The sequence below is a fragment of the Colius striatus genome, chromosome 1 (genome assembly GCF_028858725.1).
Source record: "Colius striatus isolate bColStr4 chromosome 1, bColStr4.1.hap1, whole genome shotgun sequence".
Taxonomy (NCBI): domain Eukaryota; kingdom Metazoa; phylum Chordata; class Aves; order Coliiformes; family Coliidae; genus Colius; species Colius striatus.
In genome coordinates this window covers 31,464,301-31,485,928 of record NC_084759.1, presented here as the reverse complement: position 1 = coordinate 31,485,928, position 21,628 = coordinate 31,464,301, and the positions used below count along the sequence as shown (strand labels likewise).

At 37.2% G+C, this 21,628-nt stretch overlaps 1 protein-coding gene across 6 annotated transcripts in view; it reads left to right on the top strand.

Annotated features, from left to right (window-relative positions):
• DGKH (diacylglycerol kinase eta) overlaps window positions 1-21,628 on the top strand; it is a 176,950-nt gene that overhangs the window by 104,768 nt on the left and 50,554 nt on the right. For 4 of the 6 annotated variants that reach the window (XM_061995125.1, XM_061995120.1, XM_061995156.1 and 1 more), the window contains 9 exons: window positions 3,781-3,885; window positions 4,205-4,337; window positions 12,625-12,731; window positions 14,290-14,415; window positions 15,036-15,138; window positions 16,750-16,912; window positions 19,304-19,412; window positions 19,707-19,846; window positions 21,441-21,525. In XM_061995125.1, the coding sequence (XP_061851109.1) occupies window positions 3,781-3,885; window positions 4,205-4,337; window positions 12,625-12,731; window positions 14,290-14,415; window positions 15,036-15,138; window positions 16,750-16,912; window positions 19,304-19,412; window positions 19,707-19,846; window positions 21,441-21,525 (1,071 nt within the window). Of the gene's footprint in view, window positions 1-3,780; window positions 3,886-4,204; window positions 4,338-12,624; window positions 12,732-14,289; window positions 14,416-15,035; window positions 15,139-16,749; window positions 16,913-19,303; window positions 19,413-19,706; window positions 19,847-21,440; window positions 21,526-21,628 lie in introns of those variants that run through there. The other 2 variants (XM_061995133.1, XM_061995148.1) reach the window with 2 other exon arrangements.

Here is a 21,628-nt window from a genome sequence, read left to right as displayed (position 1 = left end):
CCCTATGCTGGTTTAGGAGATGTGTTGTTTGCCTTCAACTTTTAAGGCTATATATGCTTACTCTTTCCCTTTGCCTACTGTTTTAAAAGCCTTCTTTTTTTTATTCCCACTATGTCAATTTCATTACTTTGCAATATACTACAGTATCTGGCTTTAATAACTCTCTCTTTAAAAAATCAGCAATGAGCTCTTCTTGGCTACTTGACAATAGCAAAAAATTTCAAAGTAACTTAATCTTCTAAATGAAATCTGCTGATTTTTTCGTTTTGTTTTGCTTTAAGGCCTTTTGTCTGTCTTCATCTGTCTTGTTTTGTCTCATGCTTTGTCAGCATGTGAACCATTAGCACCTGAGTTCCTCTTGAGATTTAAGAATTTTCTTGGGTTTCCTCAATGGTCTTCCAGCAGTTCCTGTGACACTTCCTGTGTCATTGTGTTATACAATTTCTTCTTGTCCATTGAGTTTAGCATAATCAGAGAGAGATATAAATAATCATTTTGGGAGCAGTGAGCAGTGATTTTTTAAAAAAAAGACAGTATGTGATAGAAAAAAAATAACCTGACTTTGGTCAGTTGAAGAAATGATGCAGGCCTTTGAATCTTGCAGTGACATAAGATTACTAGTAAAATCTAGATTTACATGCCTGGAAAATAGATTTAAGGACAATTAAATCCATTTTAATTCTGATTATGTCAGCATACAGGCTCAGCTATCCTTAATGAAAGCACTTGAAACGTTCTACTTAACTTAGTTAACCTTAACTTTCTGTAAGCATCTGTGAGAAAGCATGCCTTCTGTGTAAATGCAATTAAGAAGTTAGAGGAAGTCATTCTCAGTTTAGAACAAGCAAGAACAGTGATACTGAGTTAGTGTAAAGCTCATAAAACCATACTGAGTCGAAGTATAAAAGCAGTAGCAAGTATTCAAGAAAGGAGTATAAACAGCAGAATACGTACATAGTGATTCTTCCTTTTGTGTAACTTCCTAACTTTCACTCATGGAATTTTGAAGACTCGTTAAGTTGAAGGTTTTTGATATTGTGTTTTATAGTATATGATGCATCTATTCATGATGAATTTTTCAAATACCTTTTTTTGACATTTATGCTTCTGATCACCTCAGCATCCTTTGGGATTACTTTTTAGGTCTACATAATATGTTACATTTAGGAAAAAACACTTTTTGCTGTTTGTTGGTAATTTCCTCGGTTCCCTGAGTTTTTATGTTACGAGAAACATCTAATAAATAATCAGAGTACATCTTCTCTGTGAATTTCTACACTGAAATAGATGAGAACGTAAATAGGCTGTTAATTTTCTCTTTTTATTTAAGAAAAAATCCAAGTATTGTTGATAATTTTTGCATGTAATGCATTTTGTCTTTTTTTCATGTTATCTTAACACCTTCTTGAAGTTTGTAGTTAAATGTATAAATAAAAGAGAAGGAGTAGTTTAATCATCATGTTACAGATGCTGTATTTCCAAATACAAAGTCTTTCAACTTTCTACTTTATTTTCTTGGCACTGATAATAATCAATTCCACATTGTCCATATATGATATAACTTTCAGACTGTTGAAATGCTATGAACTTTTATTAAGTTTATTATGCTCTGAATTTAACAAGAAATTGGGATATGGGAATTTCTGGTATATTTACGTACATTAGTTAGCAATGGTCGATGATGTGATTTGGTTGCCAAAACAAGCATGTATTACCTTTTGAGATGGCCTTTCATGTCTCACCTGGCTTGTTTGTAGCTGCTGTTCTGTGTGCTGTGGTCCTCTGTCTCATTTACCTGCCCTGTGCTGATGCTTTGTTTACCAAAAGGCATATCCATTGGCACTTGACAATGTGAACAAAAGAACTAAGGCCTTGATTTTGGGAGGGGAGAGTGGGGGGATTCACAGGGAATGTCTGTCATCAGTAGTACTAAAGACTATAAATTAATAGTACTTGAAAAGATCAAGATTGTCAGGAGTCTTCAGCAATAAATGCAGCAGTTGTTGCTTAATGTCATTTCACAACATCTGGTTACAGGTTAACATCAGTAATGAGCGTGGGGGAAGGACAGATGCAAAGGGCTGAGTTTTGGGTGGACTTGTCCCAGCTTAATCTGTATTTCAATGTCATGCTTTATAATAGGAAATAATCTGATGGACATATTTGCCCAAGTAAGATTTCTGAATCCACTGAAACCTGGAAATTCCAGCAGAATGCTGGTTGTTGTTGGAGCCAGAGTCATATTATGATTTAATGGCTTTTCTGTGCTTCACTTGATGACCTGGCCTAGAAAAACATTTTGAAGTAATAAAGCATCTGTTTGGCTCCAAACTAATGAGAGAAGCATTGCTCTTTGCATTAACTGTTCTTTAGGAAGAGCTGTGGAGAGCTACTAATAAACCTTATTAAAAGGCTTAAGCAAGATTGAAGGAAATAGAAAACAGAGAAACTATTCCATTCCATGGGAAGTGAGTACATTAAAAAAAAGGGAGGGGGGGGGGAGGGGAGAAGCAAGCCCAAGCCCCAGGGTTTTTGCCTCCCCTCCATGTGACTTGCAGCTTGCTGCACTTCAGTTCCGTTGCCTCTGAGATATGTTTAAGTGCAGCTCGGTTTAATGAAGAAGTGGATAGGACAAATCAAGGCTAGAGACTATTTACAGCAGAGATTGGGTAAGTAAATGCAGCTGTGGATAAGTATTTACTAATAATGTATAAATGTTACAATATCTAGTCTGTAGCATTTAAAACGATACTTTAGAGATATCATTTTTGGTAGTCCTTTGTTTTACTTATGTCATTGGCAAGTGTGGGTGGTACATACTATGCAATACATTCAGGCATAAGACTGATAAAGGATTTAATTTTATTTTTTCAGACTTTCTACAACACAACAAATAACTTTCCTTTAATTCCATGTACTTGTTTTGTTTTAAATTCTTTGCTATGTAAGTAACTGCTTTGTCTATTTTAGTGCTCTGCTCAAAATAATTTCAGTGGGAGTTAGCTGATAGTTTCTGGTGCCTTCCTGTTATTTTAATTATTTTTCTACTGGTGAAGGGAGAGAGGAAAACAGCTTATACTCTGAACCTCCTAGGTACAGTATTTTTCAGATTTCTAGAATCCAACTCTAGACCACTGAAAACTCCCCAGCATCAACTTGTTCTAGCAATTCATTCAACCATCCTAGTAGGATATGATTTCAGCTGTTTGTTTTTGTTCTCTTTTTATAAAGAGATGTGTGTGTTCTTTTACTGATTTTCATATTGAAAGTTCTGTTTTAAATTTATGTATGTTTTAATAAACAAGATAGAGAAATATGATGAAAGTTCTTGTTGTCAAAGACTTATAAGGCTTTTGATTTTGGTATGCTTTTATCTTTAGCAATTGGAATGGACCTTGCAGTTGCTATAACGCTGTTATGAAATAGGATTGCAATCTTAGTCAATTAATAATTTCCAGAATGGCTGTTTTAGCATTTTCAGTGCCTGCCATTTGAGTATTTAAATCTCAGTGCATAGACAAAGAACTGAGAAGGAGGAATGATCAGTATAGATTGTAAGGACCTATACCGAAACCTGATTTGAGTCTAGGGAGCTGAGAAAGGAAAAGCAAACTACTTCGTTGTTGGTAGTGCATTAAAGAAACTAATTTTAAGCGTTTAATGTCTTATGAGCTAGGGAGGGTCTTCCTTTTCCATCATCTCACATGAAAGAGTATATTAAGTATTACAGTGTCATGATTTTTGCTATCTGGATTAATCAGAATGTGTTATCTTTTTCAGATAATCACTCCATTTAGGAGGCTAATATTGTGTGCTGAGAACAGAAAAGAAATGGAGGACTGGATAAGCTCTCTGAAGTCTGTTCAGTCCAGAGAACACTATGAGGTAAGTTGACATCCCTTTGGTGTTGTAGCTCAACAGATCAAGCTACAGGACACAGAACTGGGGTATTCACCTTCCTTAGTGTGAAAAGTGTGTCTAATGTCAGAGTGAAGCTCTCATGATAAGACCTTTACTAGTGAAATAAGAGCTTACTGTCACACTTTGGTTTAGAAGTTTGGGGGGAGAGCAGCCTAAATACTCTTGGAGAATACTTTCTATGAACGTTGCATTGCTGTCCCCTGTAATATGGAACCGTAGGTAATTTCAGTCACCGTAGCTGTGTTCTGTACTTGCAAATTTGTCTTAACTTCTCCTTTACTAGACCGCACAGTTTAATGTGGAACATTTCTCAGGGATGCATAACTGGTACGCCTGCTCCCATGCCCGACCTACCTTCTGTAACGTGTGTAGAGAGAGCCTCTCTGGAGTCACTTCTCATGGCCTATCTTGTGAAGGTAAAATAAATGCTTTCTTCCTTGTTTGTATAATGCTGCATATGTAGATGGATGGCTGGAAGTTTTAAGCCAAGTAATGATTCCAAAAAGAATGAACAAGAAAAAAGCCTGAAGGGAGAAATCTATTCACTAGAGTGACTTTCTTTTGGGCAGAGAGACTAATAATGATCTGGCTCACCCTCTTCGTGCTCCAGGTGCCTTTTTCTAACTCATATCAGTAAAATGGTTCCTTCTGCTGTAGCAACCAGTTTTTTGCTGGGTAGATGGTTTGCAAGAAAATATAGGATTTATCTGATTTGCCTTTAAAGAATGTGAAACAAAGTTGTTTGCGGGATCAGCATTCCTCAGGAAATAAAAACATCACAATGATAGTTTTTTCCCCAAAATCTATAAATATTCTTAACACTTTTTTGAGCACTCTGACCTCTTCTCCTCGATTCTTGACCGCTCTGTTGCTGCTGCCCGATCCTGCACTTCAATCAGGACAGACGAGGATAGATTTATTGCTTTAAAAATTTTCTTGTGCAGTGAGAGGGAAGAGATGTAGATACCTTTGCATTTTGATGGGGCCACAGATGAAATGCAGCACAAAGAAAAAGGAAGTGTGGCTAAGACTTCAGCTTTCATTTTCTCTGGAGAAATAATATCTCACAAACAAATCATTGTAAAAAAATCTGAAACAGCTTATTTATTTTCTGCTGCAAGTTCTGTGAAAAAGCGGTAACGTGTGCTTGTCTTAGAACCAGCAGAAAATAAAAGCATTCATGTGACCTTATGATAGGCATATTTAATGTCCAGATATTTAATTATTAAATTAACTAACTGTCAAGAAAAGACTTAGAGTTACACCACTCAATGCTTGATTTTTTGGATGCATGTTACCCAACTGCAAATGCGTTTCTGTTACTGATGGCCTTACAATACTTGAGATCTGAGTGCTATAACATGTATTAAGGAAATCTTACAAAGGAAACATTAACCCACTGTCCTGAATTGTCCGTGCTTTTAATGTAGCTAAATGGTGCAGTTGCCAAGAAACGGGATGAACCCATTTCATAGAAATTAGGAGTAGCATAGTTACTTCCAGCTTCTCTGGTGAATATTTTCCATGGCGTATAAGTAGTATTGAGAGTTTTAAGGAAATTATGGTATTTTCAGTGTCTGATACTGGCAGATGGAAGTATCATGTGCTTAACTAAAATGCAGTTGCATTGCCTCTGTGAACAAATACAGTTATATTTGCTCAGGCAAAGGAAAGGAAAGACTCCTTTCATAAAGAATTTATCCTCTCATAAGTTAATATTATAGCTACTTTAAAATACTGTTTAGCAATAATTATTCTTGTGAGATCATAAGTGTTAATAGTTGCAGTTCATAGTTGTGTTTTTTCAGTGTCTTATTTGGTTCTAAGTATGGTTTTAATTTTGAAGGTGATGGCTTTAACTTTATATTAAGGAAGTTTCCTTAATTTCCAGGTTTGGACTTTGACACCTTTCTGCATAACTTATTACAAATTAATGCTAACATTCAGCAGTTTTCACGAATGACTCGTTAAGGTAGTTTGGATTTGCTTTCACTGGTCCACAGTTTTACAAATGTGTATGACCTGGGTTGGTTTCGAAATAGATATTCTTTTATCTATTAATAAGTTTACCTCCTCTTACTTCTTAGGTACTAGTTTGTATCTATTTTCTTTATTTTTTTAATGTGTTTGTGGTAATAAAAGGAAAGCTTTAATTATGCAGCTAATTAAATCATTTGACTGGATTTTTTTACCAGAATACTTATATTTGTCCCCTATTCTCTACACCTGTAAAAACCTGTATTAACTAACCTTAATTTCTTCATCTAAGAAGGATATTTTGCTTTGATGCTACCTCTTTTCTCTGGAGTTCTTGTGTGACTAAGTTTACATTTACTTGCTTCTGCCATGTGCACTTGTAACTCATATCACAATCTATTTTTTTAATATACCTCATGTTAGCAATATACACTGTTTGAGGAGATGATATAGGAAGTATGGAGTCTTAAGATTGCCCAGACGTGTTTTGTGCTACTTTTCTCATTACATCTTTAAAAAAAGCTGTTTAAATATTCATGCCTGGCATCTGAAACCTCCATCACTGCTTTACACTGGGAATCCATTTATATCTGCACTAAATTCAATCATTTGTGTGGTCATTGATCCCAGGCTACTCTATTATGTTTTGTCTTGAGAAGCATGAGAGACTTCTTCTCAGGAGATATTGAAGCTCTTCGTCCTCTTAGTGGTTTAAGGTTACTGGCACACCAAGTTATCATGAAAGTAGCTGAGAGCGTCTGTACTCTTTGTGGTCTGATTCTTGACTCTTAACTGTAGGTAAAAATGAAGATAAATATTTTATTCTCATAGACCTACTGGTCCCCAACAGCTCTGCACAACTATTTTTTTCAGCCTGACTGCACAACACGCTTCATTTCTTTTGGAGATAAGATGAGTGCCTTCTTTTTTCAGAGCACCTTCAGTAGCCTTTGGCAAAGATTGCCCAAGTTAATTGCAGGCCACCCATCAGGTATTCCTGTAAGTTTTGTGAAACCCAGTGTAGGAGAAGAGCATATTTTAAATACCTTTGCTAAGGAAAAGACTGTAATGTGATTTTATGTCTTTTTAGAAGTCAAGCAATCAGTGTGTATATCAAACTGGAGATGTAAATTCATATCAAGCCAGACTTCGCTCTTTCTACTGTTCATAAAGCCATTAAAAAAAAATCATACACTCCTTTGAGATACAATGCTATTCCTCCCACAGGTTCCTTTTTTTGTGCCTTCTCAAAAGAGAATACACTTTTCAAATGTTGTCTATGTGTTGAGTTACTCTAGCTAGCTGTAAGGGACTGATCTCCACAACATTCATAGAGAGTCTTTATTAGGACAGAGAAGTTACAGGGCTGTGGTTTCTTGCCTTGTTTTGGAAATTACTCAAAACTAGCTGAATTAAGGAAGGCCTTTGTTCTCCATGATTGACAAATTTTTCTCTTATACAGAGTTTAGCTTGCTGTATGCTCAGGAATCTAACTCTTAAGAAGCTGTCAGTTAAACACAGGGATGTGTGGAAAGTTTAGGCAGAGAAACCTGAAGAACTGTAGAACATGATCTACAGAAACTCTTTCAAAGCTCTGTAGCCTCAGTTACTCTGTATTAATACCACATTTCTATGCAAGTCATTTCCAGTGGAACACTGCCTTTATGATTATTCTCAAAGATGTATTTCTTCATGTAGTGTTTTCATTATCACAACCGAATCTTGATTGTTGAATATCAAATATACCTAAAAAGCTGGAGACTGCAGATTAGATGAGACGAGATGCTCTCTTCTCTGATGAATTGCACAAATAAACAGCACTGAAAGAACACTTCAGCATCGTGAAGTCCAGCAATAAGGAAGTACTGGGATTAAATTGCCTCTGCAAATGTACTTTGTGTACTTAGTCTTTTTTCATTATGATTGGGTTATTTTTTTTTCCCACAAACCCCTGTTCTTACCCAGTGCATTGTGTATGGTACATACACTACTTGGGTAGTCATTGTTTCCAGGATTTTTGCCGCATTTTATACACAGGCTGGAGAGTGAATAGTGAATGAAGTGGTCAGAAACAAAAGGGATGGTGACTGTTAAAAAGAATTAAGGGGTAATGGGAACCTCTGTCCTGTGACATTGTATCACACTATGCCCCTCTATAATCCTGGGAAACCACTTAAATAAGATTTTAAATCAAGTCAGTAGTTCTGTGTTGTTTATAATGTAGGACCTGTATCGCAGAAATGCTGAGTTTTCTGTAACTGCAGAAATCAGTTCTGAAGTTGCTGATACTTTGAAGATACACAATATTGCAAAAAGGTCTTAATTGTAGTAGTATTGAGTGTAATAATAGTAATAATAAGGCCAGAAATAAATGATGTCTAAAAAGCAATATTTCATTAACTTTTGGTAAATAAGACAAATACTCGTTGAAAATTATTATAAACCAGAGTATGGCACAGCTGTATACTTACCAAAACCATCCATTGCATGGAATGCCAAAAGTATATGATCATGTAACTAAAGACTTTACACCTGCATATGGAAGCTATATTGCAAAGTTAAGTTGTATGAGTGTTGTGGTTTAGGCCGATCAGGGAACAAAAGACCACCATTAGCCTCAAGTACCAAAGACCTGAGGATTGCAAAGGGCAGGGAGAGCTTAATTGCCACTTAAGTTCCAGGACAAAACAGACCAGGCTGCTCGGCTTGGGGAAGAAAACAGAAAATAATTTAATGCAATACCAACTAAAGCATAACCTTAAACCTCAAAACATAACCAAAATAAAACAACACAGAGTGGTACAATGATGAAGAGTCCGACTAGCCCTTTAAGACCATCTTCTCCCCACTCCTCCCCTCTTCCCAGGCTCAGAGCCCTGATCCTGGTGTTTTTACCTCCTCCCCCACTCAACGGCCCGGGGAGGTGGGGAGTGGGGATTTCAGTCAGTCTATTCCCAATAGCTTCTGCCATTTGTCTCTCCTCAGGGCAGGTGGGCTCCACACCAGTCCTCCCTGCACGTCCGTGGGGTACCTCACACACTTGGCAGCTGCTCTGACATGGATTTATTGCAAAGACTGCAGCTCCTTTCTGGCTCTCATGTGGGTCTGCTTTGCAGCCGCCAGACTCTCCAGCATGGCCTGTGCCATGGCCACCTCCTCACACAATCTCTTCAGCTGTCTGGATGCACTCACCCAGAGCTGCTGGTGACTCTCAGTCCTGCCATTACCCTGCATGGGTTGCAGGGGTACATCCTGCATTTTCACCACGACTTGCAGAGGGGTCTCTGGTCTGATGCTCCTCCTTTCTTCCTCCTTTTCTGACTGTGGGGTCTGTGCCATCGCCTCTGTCTTGTATCACTGTTAGACCTCCTGCCAGCACTTCAAATTCCCGTCCCTAAACAGTGATCACAGAGGCACCAGATTGACCCAGTTGGCCCGGAGGTGAGTCCAAACCCAGGAGCCAGAGGAGAGTCCAAAAACTCTTTACCGGGTCTTCACTGCAACCCGCTCCCCCTGTTACCAGGCAAAAACAACTCCTTGCTAAACCATGACAATGGGTTACTTAACTTTTTAGTTCTTGACACTGTAATATGAGTATTCTTTTAGCACTCTGTGATATGGAAGAAATATTTATTTGGGTGAAAATGGTAAAAAATGCTAATAAGCTGCAGAATTTTATCCCTTACGGCATAGACAAAAGTTTCAAATTAGTGAAGTTGGGTTGCTGTTTTCACGTGAGTCACTCCATTTTCACTGTGGCATGTCCATCTGTCATGTGATGGTATTCTTGGAAACAGATCAGCAGATTTCTTGGAATACTTGACGACAAATCCTTCTGTCTTGACAAATTAAACTGCAGATACCAGCTCAGGGATCTTCAGATCTGTTTCAAAATCTTGACTTTGTTCTTTCAAGTTGGAAGAGAACAGTCTGAGACAGTTCTTTAAAGAACACAGGAGAGAAAACCCCTTCATAAAATAAGTGGTAAGGTGGTATGTTTGAGGAAGAAAAAATTCAGTGTCCTGTCAATGTAATTGAATTAATTGATGAGTGGGTAGAATGCTAGTCCTTTGAGACAGGATTGTTCTATAAGAAAGGTGTATATTTGCAGTGCAAGAGATCCTAGGATAACTTTCAGTAATGTTGACCTTTCTTCATTATAGATAGTAATAGCTCTAGGTCTAATCACAGTGTCTGACAGCAGATGTTGGTACCACTATGACAACTGTTTGCTAATTAAGTGATTCTGTTGACTGGCTTTCTGAGAGACCTGCTTAATATTCTAGATAGGAACATTTACACAAGAAATTGACATTTAAAATAATGTTCTATGAATATTCTACATTTGGTTTGGCTAAATTTTTTATTTTCTCATCTTCTAACTTTCATCAGGGAAAATTATGGCAGTTGATGTCTAGCATTACATCTCCATGTTTCCAAAAGCTTTCAGATATCAGTCTGATTCATTAATAGGATGCAGTGTAATCTGAGACAAAAGAAATAAGGAGTAATGGTAACTACGGTTTCGATTTTATTTAAGATTTTCCTTTCCATACTCATCTCATCTGTACTGCTATGTATTTTGCTCAAAAGTTACAACTGTATCTTAAGGTTGTTGGTTTTGAGAATGTTTAATGCTCAGAGTAACAAGAATTGTTGTTTGATGATATTGGGCTTGCAGGAGGGTGACCTACAGAAAGTCTGATCAGAGATTTGTTAAGTTATATACTCACAGCAAATGGTCTAGTGGTTGATAGGGCTGGGACAAAGGCTGAACTCGATCATGGAATGGTAGGGTTGGAAGGGACCTTTAGAGATCATCTAGTCCAACCCCCTGCAGAAGCAGGGTCACTTAGATCAGGTCTCATAGGAACATGTCCAGGCGGGTCTTGAAGACCTCCAAGGAAGGAGACTCCACAACCCCTCTGGGCAGGCTGTTCCACTGCTCCATCACCCTCACAGTGAAACAGTTTTTTCTTATATTTAAGTGGAACTTTTTGTGTTCCAGCTTCATCCCATTACCCCTTGTCCTGTTGCTAGATACAATAGAAAAAAGGGATATCTTATCTTAAAGGTCTCTTCCAGGTCAAACGATTCTATGATTCTATTAGCCATCCCTTGCTATCCGTGGTGTGACCTGTTGCCATTCTCTGGATCCCGGGTCTGAATTTCTCTTTGCTTTGTTGTGAGAGCAGAGATAGAATATAGGGTCCTGAGATCTAGTTAATCTTAGACCAACAGGATTTGAAAATAACCTTACTTTGTTATGCCTTCATAATTTGCAATTTCTTATTGCCCCTCATCCTCAATTTGTTGTATTTTGATCCGTGTGACAAAGGCAAATGCATGTCATTTATGAATAGTAAACTGAATTCAGTGGCATATGTTCTCCAAAACATTCAAATGGCAAAATTGCTCAAGACCCATCAGTTGAAAATGCAGCCTTTATTTCTGTGCTACTAAAGAGCTGACTTTAGATGCTTGGAGCCAACTTAGGTTGGCAAACACACAGTATGATGCTGAACTGTTCTGAAAATGTGTGCCTGCCCTGTTAGTTGAGGAATATGGGATATTTGGAGACTTTAGGTTTGTGAATGCTACTTTTTTAAATGACCAAGGGAGTTACTGTAAAAGCAACAAAACTTGTTTTTCTATTTTCTTCTCTTTCGTTCAGCTAAGCGCACACTTTCACACATCTCCCAGAACAGTGAGGATTGTTCTCAAACTCAGATGTTGCTTACATAGGCTCAATTCACTTTTTAAATTGATCTGACAATAGATTAGTGGAATTAAAATGAGATATTTATGATTCACAAGACCTTTTGTGCCATGTATTAGTGTTTTTTAATGGTGGACAAGCAATGGGCCAAAGCTTTTGATAGTTTCCTGTCAAATATTTGTTTGAAGAGACTACTACTTCTGATCTGCTGGCTAGTTCTCATAAACCTTTAATGGTCTTTGCCAAAATAATTTATATAATGCACTCTAAATAGAATGATGTCATACACTTCCAGTAACAGAAATACCTACATTTGAGTGTGTCGGTTTGTTTGATCTAATATCATATCATTAACTAGTCATATTAATTGAGTTGAACAAAATACAAATAGTTATTAGATTGTCAAAATGTCTGCCTGTACGACACACTAGTGCTGAGTGTTCCAATTAGTAGATTTTTAATAAATAGTCCAGTAGGAAGTCAGGCTCTTCCTCACTTAATGTTACCTCTTGGAAGATACTGTAACCACCAGCTACCTAAATAAATATTTCAACAACTAACCCTCCAAATTCTCAGCTTCTGGGAAAACAGGCATGTTATGGTGCCCAAAAAGGGATCCTTTAAACAAAGAAACAAGAGCTCCTGAAGCAAAATACTTCTGTGAAACACCTCTTGCAAATTTAAACCAGGTGTCTGCCATTGGAGGAGCAGAAAAGGCAAAAACACAGTTTGTACCTTTGTACATTGCATGGCAGCTGAAAAAAAATGGGGACTAATGTGGATTTCAGGACAGACTTATCATGGGCTACAGCTAAGCAGTTAAACCGAGTTTAAAAAGCTGGAGTGATTATGAACTGAGTTTTATTTTATTTGGGTTGGGTTGTGTTTGCACAGAAAGTGACATGTACTTGGCTGTTTATGGAATATCAATGTTTATTTTTATAAAACATAGGTATCAATGAAATACAGAAAATAACATGGTATACGTGTTTATGTGTGCCTTCCAGTGTGTAAGTTTAAAGCACATAAAAGATGTGCTGTCCGAGCTACAAATAACTGCAAATGGACTACATTAGCCTCAATTGGAAAGGACATCATTGAAGATGAAGATGGTGTAAGTACTATTCATATTTACAGTGTTTTCCAAAGCTGTTCCTTCTTTATAGTGGAAAAAAAAAGGCTAAGCATAGAAATATTGCCATACAACCCATTGAAATTAATGATGGGTGGCTGGGCCCTTCAGTTCAAGAAGGACAGGGAGCTACTGGAGAGAGTTCAGTGCAGGGCCACCAAGATGATTAAAGGAGTGGAGCTGGGGCTCTTGAGCGTGGAGAAGAGGAGACTGAGGAGTGACTTTGTTAATGTTTACAAATATGTAAAGGGCGAGTGTCAGGAGGATGGAGCCAGGCTCTTTGAAATGATGGCCAATGATAGGACAAGGGGCAATGGGTACAAGCTGGAACATGACAGGTTTCAAAGAAATGAAAGGAAGAATTTCTTCACTGTGAGGGTGATAGAGCACTGGCACAGGCTGCCCAGATGGGTTATTGAGTCTCCTTATCTGGGAACATTCAAAATCCACCTAGACAAGTTCCTGTGTGACCTACTCTAGGTGGTCCTGCTCTGGCAGGGGGGTTGGACTAGATGATCTTTCAAGGTCCCTTCCAGCCCTTGAGATTCTGTGATTCTGTGACTATAATCCTGAACACTTCTCAAAGATTAATATGGTATTTAGAAAAGAAGTTATATTGCTATGTCACAAGACAAGTTTAGTATCTGTGGGCGCTAGATTGCAGCCTTGTTACAAGATTTTAAAGGCCACATGGAGAGAAACTCTGAAGCTGGAGAATTGCTTCTAGAAGTTCCTATTGTTTTTAAGCAAAGGTGGTATTTTACACTGTTACCATGCTGTTTTGGCAATCCTTACGGATAGCTCTTCCCTAGGAGACCTGTTTGGAATTCACTGGTGTGTGGGGTTTTTCTGACTGATTAAAACAGGAATTTTAAAATTAGAAGGAGAAATGATAAAATCTTTTCAGAGATTTGTTATGATAGACAGGTTTACAAATACAACTATATCTGTGCCACTGTCATGAAACTGTGTCCTAGAAGGCTAATACTAATTTGCACACTTACGAGTGTCCTGAGTTGCCCATGATATTGATGGGACAAAGACTGCAGTAAGTAAAGGTTTGCACTGTATTTTGGTTCTACTTTATAGAGCTGTGACTTACCAGCTATGGTGAGGGAGTGCATAAAGCCACAGGCATATTCTACTGTCCTGCCTATTCTTCTGACTTATAACTGGTTTGTGTCATGTAGTCAACATTAAGTGAATAGGTACTTATTTGTATTATGGAGTCTTTGGATTATACTGTCCCGTTGTTTTGTGTTTAGTTGCTACAATAGTACCATGAATAGCTGAACAATACATGTCTCTTCTTCAACTGTCACATCTTTCTACTTAGCATGCAAAACATCACCAGAGTCTACATTCGTAGCTGTAGCCTTGCAAGCATCAGTGTCACTTATCCTGGTACAAGCAGCTGTACCTGCTTGTTTAATGAAAGGGTGGAGCTGCAGGAAATAGTTTAAATCCACCTATAGTTGAGAGAAAAAAGCTTTTAATTTCTTTTTCTGAGTATTTGTCTTCCACAACTACTTCTTCACAGATAGCTATGCCTCACCAGTGGTTAGAGGGTAATCTGCCTGTCAGTGCCAAATGCGCAGTCTGCGACAAGACTTGTGGCAGCGTTTTACGCCTGCAAGATTGGAAGTGCCTTTGGTGTAAAGCTATGGTAAGTGCAATGAACCACATCCAAGTGTCTAGGATTTTGCCAGCTTTATTTATCACCATTATTTTTGTTTAGTCGTTTCATAACCACTCTTTTGGATTAAGTAGGAGCAGGCAGCTTGTGCAAACTCAGGTCTCTGTAATGTTCTTCATTTCTCACGACTGTCTTACTTGTTTCAGCTGATTTTTAATACGCCCACAGATGCAGCTTTTCACTAATAGCTGTTGTCATCCAATGTGTTTTCTTTGCCTTCTCCTGTTCCATATGCCCAGTGATCATATGTTACTTTCTTGCCTCCTTTATTGTAGATATTGCTGTAATAATGCTTAATAGTCTCAATATTAATATTTATTAATTTTAATATAGTAATATTTTTTGCTGCACCTTGAATTCTCTTGAAAGGATGATTCATATCTGCTATAGGCGTAGCTGAAGATGAAGTACTGCAGACTTAGGTTTTGTGGAATGAATGGCAAGCCTTTGTGGTGAAACACTCATATTTTTTCCAGTCTTGCTTGTCTTCCCTCTGTACCTAAATATTAGATATTAGTCTATTTTTGATCAGTTATCCTTTCAACCTGAAATTCCTTTGTGAGGAAATATTTTTTTTGCTTCTTTTATAGGTTCACACTGCCTGTAAAGATCTGTATCCTCGCAAATGTCCACTTGGCCAATGTAAGGTATCGATCATACCTCCAACAGCACTAAACAGTATAGACTCTGATGGTACGTAGTATTGTAGTGTGTTCAGTGGTAGCTCAGGGCTTGCAGTGCCTAGTTTGATCTGTATAACTAAACAAGGCGAAAATCTTTTTGATGAGCATGTGAATGCAGAAAGAGAAAGGTATCATTTTTCATCTAATGTTGCGGAGGATTATTTAACTGATACGATTTCAAACATGTTTCTGATTAAAAAAAAATTCTCCCATTTTCTTTATGACCCTTGGAAAGTTTTCAAGTGAATGACCAGAGCCCTTAGGGGAAGTAGACTGATGCTGGTCTAACATCACTCATCCAAAGTTTGAGAACTCCCAGAATAAGTTTGCTGTATGCAGAGATAAGTAATCTGAAAAGCTCAGATCCAACAACTACTTTACCAGGCTAATGAAAAGAATTGCTTCCATAGCTTCTCTAAATTTCTTTCAGATATAAGCGATGTAAGAGTCCTGCATCACACAGATAAAAACCCAGTAAACATTCAAAACTCAGGGGTGCGTTTTGATGGCTCAGGATAGAGACATGTGAGCAATATGAGACTACACTTAAAGGCAGGGAGTGTACTTCGTAGGTATCATGACATCTAGCTGCTTTAATTTTATAATTTGTGTTGATAGCAGATGTAAACCAACAACTTGAATACAATTTAATGAATTTTATTGTACGAATTTAGTAAAAGTGATTGTTTATGCTGTATAAGTTCAGTCTGTTTACTTGCTATGTGGTGTCTTAGACCAGAGCATCATCTTGTTATTCATGCTAGGAAGATTGTTCCTTATGTGAAATCATTTTTCTTTGCATTTAAATAAGTTCATCAAATCTTATTTTAAGTTATACATTATGGTAATGTGGAATTAAATTAGCATCCTTTAAAGCCAATTTATTATTTACAGCTCTAGTAATTCTTTCACAACTGAAAATAGCATAGTCATTTTAATATTGCCTGAAACAGACATCAAAAGGTACACCTGTGATGTCTGATTTTGAAGTGTTGCTGAGAAACCATTACTTCCATGGGCTGATCATGTTAGTGACAACAGTGTGTGTTAGTACTACTTACCTGAGGGCCATATAGGAAGTGTCCTGTAATTAATTAAGAGCTGCATTGACTTTAATAAGATCTGGATCATGACTGAAGTGAGAAAAAAGTTCTCATGCAAGGTCTGACTTGGAAGCAACTGAGTAGTGTAACTGGTCTATATACTGTCAGAAAGCTCAAACAGATGTGGATGATCCAGTTCAACCCAGTAAGATTATAGAAAAATTAGATTAAAAACCAAACACTTGCAACTGAAATATATATTTAATTACTGTGATAATCTGTGAAGATGAGATTTGAAAAGTATTCTGAAAGGAAAATAAACTTTTTTTACTATTGAAAAAACAATAAAGCTATTGTCTTCAGGATTTTACTAAATCTATGCACTGAAAATACCAAAAAGGGGAAAAATGAACTGTTATCCTTTCAGGGCTAACATCCAGTGTAGCATTTATATTATGCACAATGAAATGTACTCCTTTTTGTCCTTCATCCCTTTCTTCCTCTTTCCCATGATTTCTTTTTGCATTGTTCTTATTAGAAAGCCTTATTTATTTCATTCTTTCTAACTATGTTCACAGGTTTCTGGAAAGCCACATGCCCGCCATCCTGTGCCAGTCCTCTTTTAGTTTTTGTTAACTCAAAGAGTGGAGACAATCAGGGAGTAAAGTTTCTCCGGCGATTCAAACAGTCATTAAATCCAGCTCAGGTGTTCGATTTAATGAATGGAGGACCTCACTTAGGGTAATGACCTTGGAAATCTTGAGCGATCTTTTTTGCAAGGAAATTTAGTGCAAAGTGTAGTGTTGTGTTGTCCCCTTGTTGCTATAATTCTATCTCTGATATCTGCTGTGACTTCCTGATTAAAATCGAAGAGATAGCAGAATTCCAGGATGAATTCTGGTGGGTGAAGGGGTTGTAGGATAATGTTTTCTTTCTAGAAAAGCTCAGTCAGAAATTCAAACCCAAAACCTATCAGCCCAAGAGTTTTGTGACTTTTTGGCTTTGGCTTCTGTTAACTGATAAGATTCAAAATTGTTACAAATGTTCAGATCCTTTCCGGAATCACGGCCTTTATGCACAGTTGCTTGGGTGCTTCTGTTTCATATGTGTGATTCAGATATTCCTGTGACTTTGTTGTGAATAGCTATTAAATAAAACTGTTGTCTGAACATACTCTGTATCTTTAAACACAAATGTCATCAGGGGAGTCTGCAGAGGGTTATGGATAAGTACGCTGAAACTTTTTCATCTGAAGACTACATTCAACATATGGTTTAGGCAACATATATGGTTCAGAAGATGAGCATCTCGGTGGAGCAAGAACACAGTTAAAACCACCAGGCATTCTACAAAAGCTAAGGATTGATTGTTGGAGAGATAGGGATGTAATCTACATGGTGGTGCCTACAATCCAAACATCTTTGCACATACATGAAGATGAAAGTCATGAACATTTTTCTGTTGCCTAACTTAATTCCACTCATATGTAGCATTGTGGTTAAATGGCCTATTGATAGCAGTTACAGCAACTACAAACAACAATTTTTGTACTCTTCAAGATGCAGAATTATGCTTGCATGATAAAAATATAGACAAAATAAATGTGCAAAAACTCAGTTCAAACTGTGAGCAAATATTACAAATGTAATGGAATACAGCTCTGCATTTTTATAATTGGTACTGTGTTATGGACATGTTATATTAACTCTTTATGTTGTAATAGTATTTTCATTATAACCCTGATAATCTGAATTTAATCTAAATCCAATCCGAATTTAATCTCAATCCCTTTCAGTGAACATTTTGTTCATGTAATTATAATGTCGGATAAAAGTTTATCTTAATTGGAGAGACAATTTTTGAGAGGGGACAGCCTGAAAAATATGTCTGTTTGCAAGTTCTCTTGCTTCATAAAGTTATACCTAACAGCAGCATGTTTCAGGAGGTGTACTTCGATTTTACAGTTATCGTAGGTCATATTGGTTGCTTTTAATTATTTTTCCATTTCCAAAGAGAGGTCCTTAGCACTTATTCTATCAAGTCATGCTGATGTCTTCTTTTTCCAGTTAATCTAAAAAGCCGAGGTGCAGTCCCTGGGACAGTGTGTTTCTAAGGGTTTCTCCTTTTTCTTAGGGTAGGAGAAGTTGTTCTGATATCAGCATATTTTTTCCTTAAACGGCTGCATCGTCAGTTCTGGATAGGTATCTGCTTATCATATACAAGTGACATTATTTTACCTAGAACAAATAGAAATGATTCAAAACTTTCTGATCTTGATATATTGCTTTTTTTTAAGAAATAGTTCTGAGATAATGCATATTCTGGAAAATAACATGCATTAAAAATAAACATTTCTTTTTGCTGTTTTAAGAGGTTGTACTTCCCAGTTTTTCTTTGTTTTTTAAATTTAAATCCTTGTTATTTTTACCTCTTGGGTGTTTCTTCACACCTCATATGCCTTTGTCCATGTCTTACCTTTCTGCTTGTTTTGTCTCTCTTCTCCTCCTCTGCTGCCTGAAGTCTTGTATTTGGGAGGTGTTAAAAGTCAGAGAGCAGAAGGAAGAGCTGTAGGAAGTGCAAGCAGGATACGGCCTCAGAGATCTAATATGAAATACTTGTATTATTTGTCTTACATTGTTGTCTTCACCTTAATTGTCATAATTGCCTCCCACAGTCCTTGCATTTAGTCAGCCATATGTTGGGAAAAGCACACCCATATTGTGGAGCACATCCTGTCATTGTGTCTTAATTCCTTCTTGTGAAGAATCCCCAGTGGTGTTTTGTCCTTCTGTCTGAAGAGAGCAGTTGTAATTTCATAGCTTAGGATTTTTCTTTTTAAGACTAACAATGAAATTAATAAAATTATAGTAATAAAATCCTGAAAACAATATCAAGGGAATTTTTTGAAGTAAAACTTGGCATGTTATTTATCAGAAATTTCAATGTAAGTGGAATACACAGCAATAGATGGGATGCAGATAGGCTGAGTCACTCGTCGTATCCGCGCATCCCAGAACAACAGGACCACAAAGGTGCTGTGCACCATGTTTTCTTGTAACAATTACTAATGAATGTAACTTCTGTCTTGCTAATGGATGGAACTGGGTATAACAGGCTACGTTTTCTCTGCAGCTTGCGGTTATTTCAGAAGTTTGACAACTTCAGGATTCTGGTGTGTGGTGGCGATGGAAGCGTGGGTTGGGTCTTGTCGGAAATCGATAAGCTTAGCTTGCACAAACAGGCAAGTATGCTTACTTACTTTCCCTGACTGCACTGTCTAGACTGAATTTTGTATGCTTACTTATCCTTAACTCGGTTCTTTGTCTTATCTCTGTGTATGGGCCAAATTAGTTACTGTTAAATGAAAATTTTCACTGGTGTAGACAGGACAAGTTGTATCAGGATTGCACAATTTACAAGCTTTAGACATCATCTGTATAATTAACAATTGCTGGTTGAAATAGCAAACATTTGTGGTAGTTTGTCCTTTTCCTTTCTAGTTTTCAACAGCAGATGTGCTTCTGTGTTGTTTCAGTGTCAGTTAGGAGTGTTACCCCTTGGTACTGGAAATGACCTTGCTCGTGTCCTTGGTTGGGGTGGATCCTGTGATGATGACACGCAGCTTCCTCAGATTTTGGAGAAACTAGAACGAGCCAGCACAAAAATGTTAGACAGGTAAACCTGAATGTGCATATACATGATTTATTGTGAGATTCAAATTGTATTTATGTGAGGTTCTGATGGCCTAAAGCCATCTTAGTGTTCAGTGGTTTTGATTTTTAGGGTGCAGATCATAATCATGAGAGAGGCAGAGGTAGTAATGGCTCTTTAACGTCCTGTTTAAGATGATAGAAATGCTGATGAAACTAATAAGTGTTTTGTCCAAAGATGAACAAAAGGCTTTTTTGCGTAACTGGTGAAGCTACCTAACTGCCTATTGCAAGAAGTTGTAAGCATTAAGAAACTGTATAGTTTCAAAACTGTTTGAAGCAGTTGTATAGACTCCATGCATGCTCTTTAATACCCTTTAAGGTAGCATCTTTATTTAGGAAACGACTGAGCAATCTGTGCTTGGATGTGGGGAGAGCTCACATTGTGTGCTTTCACCCTAAGTAGAATTCCCTGAGGCATCATCTGTGACAAGATGTTTGCCTAGCTGCATCTTTGACTTGACCCACTACTAATATTTCTTAGTCAAAACCAAGAAAGCTTTCCACTCCTTGTTTTGTGTGGTTTCCATTGATAGAGCAAAGAAGTAACTACTGTTTAAAAGAAGTCAGACAAAATGATGGTCATGTCCTTCCAATTAAAGTGTAAGACTGGTTTTGAGAAGAGTATTTCTTACTCTGTTTCTTTCTCTCATGGGTGTTTCTGTTCTTGCTCTACAGTTAAGAACACCTGAATGTCATCAAAAGGAATTTTATTTCAGGTTTCTTTTATGAAATAGAGAAACAAGCTTTTTAGACTTTTCTACAGGCTACTTGATGGTTTTACATCAAAGTATGTAGACAAATTCTTGTTACCGATCCTTAGAAATAATTGTTGGCCTGAGCATTCTGAAAGATTCATAGATTAAATCATGTTTGCCTTTTTCTGTCATGAAAAAAAGCTCAGTTTCATTTTTTGTTCTAATTTCAGTAGACTTGCTCCCAAAGCCATCTACAGTTATTCCGTGTTCTTTTCAGCAGTCTTTGAAGGATTTTGCTATTAGTGGTTTCATGCTATCTATGCTGTACTGTTCTTTACCAGGGACAAATAGATACATATATATATGTGTGTGTGTGTGTGAATGAAGATACTTCACCTTTTTTCTCATGCCTACTTTTCATCCTCATTTTCTCTAGCAACCTCTAGCATACTCAATTTTCTCTATTTTTCTTTCACTTCTGCAGTTAGTTTGCTCAAACACTTCTATGTTGTGAATGTTCTGCTGGAAAATCTTTATTGCCTTGAATTTGTTACATTGAACGTCCCATCATTTGTTCACCGAAACTGTTCATTCAATGTCTCATGTTTCAACAAGGCTCAACATCAAATCATTAACAAATAATCTGAGCAATAAAACAAATCATTACTCTTAATCTCAACAATATTACCCATATGCAATTAGCATATTACTATTAGAAATTAAGCTGCACTTAATTTTCTTTTTAAAAAAAGTTATTCTGTGGTGTAACAAGGAGATTTTTTGGGGGGAGTTTTTTTGATATGTTGGAGAAAAGATAAAATTAACCATATGGAAACTTACAAGCTCTTATGTGTCTTTCAGGTGGAGTATCATGTCATATGAACTGAAATTACCAGCAAAGCCTTCTATTCTTCCAGTGACTGCAGAAGAGTCAGAGGAATGCCAGGTGAACTTTTACTGTTGTTTTGTTGTTTCATATACCTAACTTTGAGCTTCAGGGATGACGTTATTTATAATTGAACAACTCGTGTGAAAAATAGAGACAGATG